General features: G+C 62.9%; 1 protein-coding gene across 1 annotated transcript; it reads left to right on the top strand.

The window, feature by feature from the left end:
• Positions 1-3,958: 3,958 nt before the first annotated feature.
• Positions 3,959-6,601, top strand: CD248 (CD248 molecule). Its single transcript, XM_082683347.1, has one exon. It carries the CDS (start codon positions 4,003-4,005, stop codon positions 6,316-6,318), a length of 2,316 nt encoding a protein of 771 aa, XP_082539473.1. The 5' UTR covers positions 3,959-4,002; the 3' UTR covers positions 6,319-6,601.
• Positions 6,602-8,113: the final 1,512 nt, after the last annotated feature.

Genomic DNA, 8,113 nt, shown 5'->3' with positions numbered 1-8,113 from the left:
ACTGCGAATCAGCCGTTCTGCCTGAATCCCTGTGGCCAGCCATGCTTCTCCACATCTTCTCTCGTCCGCACACGCGTACACTTAGCCGTCTGTCGGGCCAGCCCTTCCTCCTTCCCCCACCCAGCCATTACCCATCTGTCCACCCATCCGGGCACCCACCCGTTCCCCACCTCCCCGCCCGGCCGTCCACGTGCGCGGTCCTGCGTTCCCACACGCGGGCACCCTCTACCCACCGCCCATCCTCCAAGGGTTGACTGCATCCGTTAGCATTTCTCTGTGCTGGGAGAAAAGCAGGAGGAGGCAGGCTGGACGCTACTGGCTGAAAGAGTAAGAGCCCCGCAAGCAGCCCCTCTCTGTCCGCTCAGCCCCGGATCCCCGATGTTGTGCCCACTGCCTGCCCGTGCCGACTAGGGAAGGAAGTTCCTAGGCTGCTCCACTCCAACTCTCCCAATCCGGACAGGGGAGCAGGGGAATGCCGGGCACCCAGGTGCGGCTCCAAGCCTCAACCTCTACCCACGAAGCCCTTCCCTTTGTTGGGGTCAGAGGGGCCCCGCTCATTTCCACTCTTGCCCCCTCCTGGCTCAGCCATCGTCAGCCCAGACAAACCATCTGGAATTTGGCCTTTGACCCTCTTCCTCCTGCTTCTCTTGCCTGCCCCCCAACCCCTCACCCCAACCGAGGCTGGAGTCCTGACCTCTGATCTGACCTGCCCACTCGCCAGCCAGACGGCTCGCAGCCTCCCCTCAGACGCCCCAGCACGGGCCATTGCCCGAATCATGACTGGGCCCGCCACACCCTTGGATCCGGCTCTGGCCAGCCCCTGAGGAGCCTCCAGAGGCTGCCTCCCCCAGCCCGGCCCGCCCTGCGGCCCGGTTCTCCAGCCAGCTCCCGCCCCTCTCCCAGACGATTGCAACAACCTCCAGTCCCCCCTCCACCCACCACACACCAGCCCCAGGGAACTCCCATCATGCCTCCTTCCCTGGGTCCCCGCGACAGAGGCAAGTGTTTTAGGGGTAGCTGATTGCCTTCCAAGCTGGGCTGCTCCCCACTTTCTGACATTCCCTCCTCACTACCGATGGTCCCTCCAGAAGCCCCTCACTCCAGTGGGGTCCTTTGTAGTCTCCAAAGGCATCTGGAGCTGCCCACCCCAGCGCTCTGTCTAGGCGGTGCCTTCTTGCTGTCAGGCCTTCCTCCGCCCTCACCTCCCGATGCCGTGCCCAGCTCTCCGACCGCGCTTGAGAGCTCCTCAGGGCACCGCAGCCAAAAGAGAATTGGAACGAGAATCAGACAGCCTCGGTTCTAGTCCCAGGCCTGCCACAGATGAGCTTGGAGACTCCCTGGGCCTCAGTGTCCCTACCCGCAAAAAGGTTTGCTGCTTTCCAGGGATCTCCCTGCTCTGAAATGGTCTGACTTCTGGGGAAGGCTGGGGAGGTGTGGGGAGTAGGTGGGCTTTGGCTCCGGAGAGCATCCTGGATTCCCCCAGCAGGGCCCTGGGCCAGGTTCTTCATTTATCTGAGTCTCATTCATTCATTCACTCATTCGTTTGTTCGACAAACCCTACTGAGCAGCATCGATGGGCCAGGAGCTTTCCAGGCTCTAGGGATACAGTAGGGAACGAGACAATGATGATGCCCTCATGGGGCCCACAGTCTCCTAGGGCAAGAGTCTCCACGGAGGGCATAACTAACATTCAGCAAGCTCTTGAGACACTTTTGATGGTCACAACTGGAGGGATGCTACTGGCCTCTAGGAGGAAACCAGGCTTTCTGCTAAACTCTTACAATGCACAAGGCAGTCCCTACAAGAGGTGGGCTTGGACCTGGTGAGTTTCACATACAGCTTTGAGGCCAGAGTAGTTGGAGCAGAGGGGTGAGTGAGAGTGGGGTAAGAAATCGGGGGGGTGGGGCAGACCACATCACCCTGAAGGCCATGGCCAAGATGTTGGCCTGTCTTCTCAGTGAGATGGAGGCCCAGAGGTTCTGAGCAGGGGAGTAACCAGATCTGTCTTGGGTTTTAAGGGGATCCCTCTTGGCAGGATGGGGAAGGCAAGACAGAGACCAGAGGAGAGGCTGTTGCAAGAATCTGGATGGAAGGGGCCCGTGGCGCGGGCCAGAGGTGGGGGGCAAAAAAGGTGGCAAGAAGCAGTCCGATTGTGGCTCTATCCCGAAGGTGATGTCAACAGGATCTGCTGAGAGATTGGATGTGGGGTGTGGGAGAAAGAGGAGTCAAGGATGATCTCAAGGCTCTGGGCCTGAGCCAAGGGCAGGATGCACTGCCCCATATTGACCTTCCTCTCACGAGAAGGGGGATAATTCTATACATTTCACAGATGTAGACCTTAAAAGAAGGTACTGCCAGGGATGTAGCAAGCATTTCAAGAGCCCTAGTTCTCAGGGGGACTGGCTGAGTCTGCAGGGCCAGCCCCGGCACCGGCACCCGCACCGTAAGGTGATTAGCAAAACTGCTCTGGTCCCCACCCCCAGCCCCGAAGATTTGCTCAGAAGACTAAGAAACATTAGCCTCCTGCCTTGCTGCTGACAAAGCACATTTTCAAACACCATGAGCTGTGATACAACAGCCTTGCTCAGCTAAACGGCCCTGACCCATTACCCCATTTTGTAGATAAGACAAACGGAGACCCAGAGAGGGTCGGCGACTTCCCAGCAGTCACACAGCACATCAGGGGCAGAGCACTGAGGGGCAGATCCTCTCTTCCATGTCCCCACCCCCAGATCAAACTTCTGCTAAGAGTGGAGAGGGTGTTCATGGGTTAATCTGACAGCCCGCTCCCCAGGGACCATCCTGGATGATGGGCTCAGTGCACATGCCTCCAGAGGCCTCCAAGAGGGGCGGGCGGAGGGACCCTGGCCAGGCCCACGCAGCAGCCTGCAGGGAAGGCTCCACACATGTGATGCCTGTGTCACATACACATGGATGTGACATTGTGAGCTTCACGCCCATACATGGCTTCTCCCCGGCCGTACCCCTCCCAGCCAGCCCTGCTCCCCCACCCCGCAGTGCAGCCTGGCTCTAGCCTGCCCCCTCCCCCACGCACCCTGCCCTTGTGCAGCAGGAGCCCAGAGAAGCATTTCCTGTTTGGGGGCTGCCTCCTCCCCCTCTAAGCCCAGGTTCCCAGGGCCCCAGGCTGAGCAGAGGTGAAGGGAGGGCAGCCCCCTGCCCCTCCTCCTCCCCCCAACCCGGTCCAGCTGGAGCCAGGAAGCTTGGGGGTGGGGGGAGGTTGAGGCAGGAGTTTCGTTCATGAATGAGGGTGTATGATGCCCCTGTGCAACGCCTGCGTGATCAAGACGGGTTCCGTTCAGGGGCCGCACATGAATGTAAGGGGTGTCTCGTGTGAGGGCACGGAGAACCCCACAAGGACCCCACACCACTTGAGGATGTGCATCCACGGGGGGGTTAGCGTGTCCCAGAGCATGTACGAGTCTGGGACGACGGGACAGTATCAAGAGAGTGCCCTTACGTGGGGAGCCGAGCGTTCACACACACACACACACACACACACACACACACACACACACACGTGTGTGATGCAAAGGCCATGAGTCAGAGCACGTTTCCACATGTATGACGAGCCGCTGGGCCCTGAGACAGTTCACAAGTACGATGAGGTTGGTGTGTCCAGACAGGATCTGGGGTGAGTCTCTGGGAAGGGACCTCAGCCCACCGCCAGGAGCCCCGACTGCCGGCACCTTCTGAGGGTCTACCAGCCTCCTCTCCCCGACTCCCAGCGGGCTAGTGGTGCCTCCCCCCCCCCCCCCCCCCCCGCCCCTCCGGCACCCCCCACCTCTGCCCCCTGCCCGACTGCTTCCTGCTCCAGCGGCCCCGGGGGAGCGGGAGCAGGGAGCTGGCAGCGGCCCCAACCCACTCCTTACAAGGCCTGAGCCCGGCCCAGGCCCGCCCCCGGCCCGCCTGCCAGAGGCCCCGGTCCCTCCCCCTGTCAAGAACAGCCGAGAGCCGGCCCCGGGCCAGTCGGGGGGCATCGCGATGCTGCTGCGCCTGCTGCTGGCCTGGGCGGCCGCAGTGCCCACGCTGGGCCAGGCCCCCTGGGCGGCCGAGCCCCGGGCCATCTGCGGCCCCAGCAGCTGCTACGCGCTCTTCCCTCGGCGCCGCACCTTCTTGGAGGCTTGGCGGGCCTGCCGCGAGCTGGGGGGTGACCTGGCCACGCCGCGGACCCCCGAGGAGGCCCAGCGTGTGGACAGCCTGGTGGGTTCGGGCCCGGCCAGCCAGCTGCTGTGGATCGGCCTGCAGCGGCAGGCCCGCCAGTGCCAGCCCCAGCGCCCGCTGCGTGGCTTCACGTGGACCACGGGAGACCAGGACACGGCCTTCACCAACTGGGCCCAGCCGGCCACAGGAGGGCCCTGCCCAGCCCAGCGCTGCGCCGCCCTTGAGGCAAGCGGCGAGCATCGCTGGCTTGAGGGCTCGTGCACGCTGGCCGTCGACGGCTACCTGTGCCAGTTCGGCTTCGAGGGCTCCTGCCCCGCGCTGCCGGACGAGGCGGGCCAGGCAGGCCCGGTGGTCTACACCACACCCTTCCACCTGGTGTCCACCGAGTTTGAGTGGCTGCCCTTCGGCTCCGTGGCGGCTGTGCCGTGCCAGGCTGGCAGAGAAACGTCCCTGCTCTGCGTGAAGCAGCCCGATGGTGGCGTGGGCTGGTCTCGGGCCGGGCCCCTGTGCCCGGCGCCCGGCTGCGGCCCGGACAACGGGGGCTGCGAACACGAATGCGTGGAGGAGGTGGACGGCCGCGTGTCCTGTCGCTGCACTGAGGGCTTCCGGCTGGCGGCGGACGGGCAGAGCTGCGAGGACCCCTGTGCCCAGGCTCCGTGTGAACAGCAGTGTGAGCCCGGCGGGCCGCAGGGCTATAGCTGTCATTGTCGCCTGGGCTTCCGGCCGGCCGAGGACGAACCGCACCGCTGCGTGGACACAGATGAGTGCCAGATTGCTGGCGTGTGCCAGCAAATGTGTGTCAACTACGTCGGTGGTTTTGAGTGCTACTGCAGGGAGGGCCACGAGCTCGAGGCTGACGGCATCAGCTGCAGCCCGGCCGGGGCCGTGGGAGCCCGCGCTGCCCAGGACCTAGGGGACGAGCTGCTTGACGATGGGGAGGACGAAGAGGATGAACATGAGGCCTGGGCTACCTTTGATGGCAGCTGGACGGAGGTGCCTGGGGTGCCGTGGATGGAGGCCACGCAGCCGCCTGACTTTGGCCTGGCCTACAGACCGAGTTTCCCGGAGGAGGGAGATCATCCGATGCCCTACCTGGACCCCACCTGGCCACCCCCGCTTAGTGCTCCCAGGGTCCCCTACCACTCCTCGGTGCTCTCTGTCACCCGACCCGTGGTGGTCTCTGCCACACGCCCCACACTGCCTTCTGCCCACCGGCCCCCTATCATCTCTGCCACACGCCCACCCTGGGCCCCTGCCCCCGAGCCCCCCATGATCCCTGCTAGGCATCCAGTTTTGCCTCCTAACCACCAGTTCCCCATGATCTCAGCCAACCATCCAGATTTGCCCTCTGCCTACCAACCCCCCATTATCTCTGCCACTCGCCCAGCACAGGCCCCGGCTCACCAGCCCCCAATTATCTCAGCCAAATATCCTGAACTGTCCCCTGTGTTTCCAGACACCCCGGTCACTGATACCCAGACCACCGCTCATGTGCTTCAGATCCCTGCTAACCACACTCCTCTGGGCACCACTTCCGGGGGCCGTCAATCCCTTGTCACCCCAGATGTCCCGGTCCTCCAAGCCCAGGCCACCCACCTTCCCATTACCTCGACTGTCCAGCCCCCTCTGACCACTACCTCCAGATCCCCTGTGCTCCCTGCCCATCAAGTTCCTGGGTCTCCTGCCCCCCAGCCCCCAGCCCCCCACACTACCCTCACCTCAGAGCCCCCCCAGAGCCCCACTAACCAGACCTCATTCACCAGCCCTACACACCCCCATTCCAAGCCCCCACAAGTCCCAAGGGAGAGTGCCTGGGATGCTAAGGTGGCCCCATGGCTGCCCTCAGCAGCCCCCACAGCAGCCCCGACAGCCCTGGGGGACTCCAGTCCGGCAGGCCACAGCCGGAGGGATGACCGGTGGCTGCTGGTGGCACTCTTAGTACCCACATGTGTCTTCTTGGTGGTCCTACTCGCATTGGGCATCGTGTACTGCACTCGCTGTGGTCCCCACGCACCCAACAAGCGAGTTACCGACTGCTATCGCTGGGTCACCCACGCCGGGAGCAAGGGCCCAACAGAACCAATGGCCCACCGGGGCAGCCTCACAGGGGTGCAGACCTGCAGAACCAGCGTGTGATGGGGCGCAGCACCCCCTCTGCGGGGTGAGGGGGGAGGTGCGTGCATTGGACACATGGCCCAGGCTGCACCAGGGACCCACGGGGGCTGCCCAGCCGGACAGAGGGCTTCCTGCTCCCCCGGGCCCAGCCAGGCTCCTCTCTCGGTCAACTACCAGACTAGACTCTTGGGGATTCTGCTCCCCGACCCAGCACTCACGGCAGAGGAGACGCCAAGGCTCCCAGGACCTCAGGGGGTGGGTGCTGGGGTCTTCTTCAATAAACGGGGTGCCAACCTCACCCAAAGTTCCTGACCCCCATTGATGTCTGAGGGGAGGGCCTGGGAGGACTCAGCAAAAAAGAGGGGACCTTCCTTCAGCTTGTGTGAGCCCCAAGGAAATAAGGTAAGACACCTTAAAGGAGGGTATGCTTCAGAGATTCTCTGGTAAACAGGAGCCCAGGGAGGGCAGAGCCTTGCCCAAGGTCACACAGCTAGCCTGGGAGTGGGAGTTTTGGCATGGAGAGAGTTTCATATTTGTTTTTCTTTTTAGCAAAACTCCAAGAAAGTGGGGCTAAAAATGGGGGAGCGTTCTAGAACGAGGGCTTCTGATCAACGGCAGCCAAACTGGGATTTAGGAGTCAAAGTTAAGCTCTGGGTCTGGCAGTTCTGGGGAGTGAAGGGTGAGCTTCTAACTGTCTTCTGGTACTTGCCATCCCATCCCCACAGGCCGCCCAGAAGTTGGCAGCTGGGGTCCAGCTCTCCACTCCGCTGGGTTATAGGTGCTCTGAAGGAGCCCGTTCTCCCTGCTCTGCGGAGGAGGTAGGAGTCACTGCCTAGCAGGCTGGGATGTGGAGAGCGCAGAACGTGGGGGAGACATCCCGTGTCCAGCTCCCCTGGCAGGCTTCTGAGCAAGGCTTCAGCCGCATTTTGCCCTTCTCCATGCGGGTGGTGCTGGGACAGAGAAAACCCGGGAGACCAGAGCTTGGGCAAGTTGCTCAATGCTGAGGTGTCCCATGAAACCAGAAGGGGATGGTCAAAGATCACAGCCTGCAGGAACCTGGCAAACTCTTCTCATCCTGGGCTCACTGCCTTGGGGATGGGAAGAGGTGGGACCTGCGCCGCGGCAGGGGGTGGGGGGGTGGGGGGGGGTAAGGCTCTGGTTCCCACTGCCTCTGTAATTTTTTCAGTTGCAATCTCGAAGGGGCCTCTAATTAGGACGGAGCAGAACCACCACGACCACCCAGACAGGAGAGGAGGGGTGGCCTAGAGGCCCCTTCCCTACTGGGTGCCCTATGCCATCCTCTAGCCCCAGGGCCTGGACCTCGGCCGGGCCGCAGGGGACCGGTAGAGGAGGGGTCAGAACTGGGGACGAACGGGGCGCTGTGGAGGGGGTGGAGGGAACGCTATGCACCGCCCCCGGCCCCCGCTCTCATGTTCCCCTAACTCAAACCAGACGCCCCCGCCAGATCCTGCCCAAGCGTTTAACCTCAGCGATGCCGCTGGAGAGATTCAATGCAGGAGAGTGGAGTCGCGGGGTGGCCTAGAGGCCTGAGTCTGAGAAGGAGGTGTGGGAGCAACCTGGGGCGGGAAACAAAGCCTGCCAGGATGGCACAGACTGGAGCTCCCTCCTGGGACCCTGAGCAGGGTATCCAGAGCGCCGTCAGGGCAGCAAGGAGTTAAATGCACTGCTGTCGGAGGGAGGGGATGGGCGTGGGGAAGGGGGCCCAGAGCCGGCTCTTTGTCATCCCGTAATGAGCAACAGATGCGGAGCTGCGTGCGGGCCTAAACAGACTGCCTCCCAAGGCAGAAACCCCGCC

This window comes from Mustela nivalis, assembly GCF_964662115.1.
Source record: "Mustela nivalis genome assembly, chromosome: 9".
Lineage (NCBI taxonomy): Eukaryota > Metazoa > Chordata > Mammalia > Carnivora > Mustelidae > Mustela > Mustela nivalis.
This window is presented reverse-complemented; position numbering and strand designations above follow the sequence as displayed.

Excerpts from the sequence above, each read along its gene's own strand:
- CD248 (XM_082683347.1), top strand. The coding sequence starts at position 4,003 with ATGCTGCTGCGCCTGCTGCTGGCCTGGGCGGCCGCAGTGCCCACGCTG.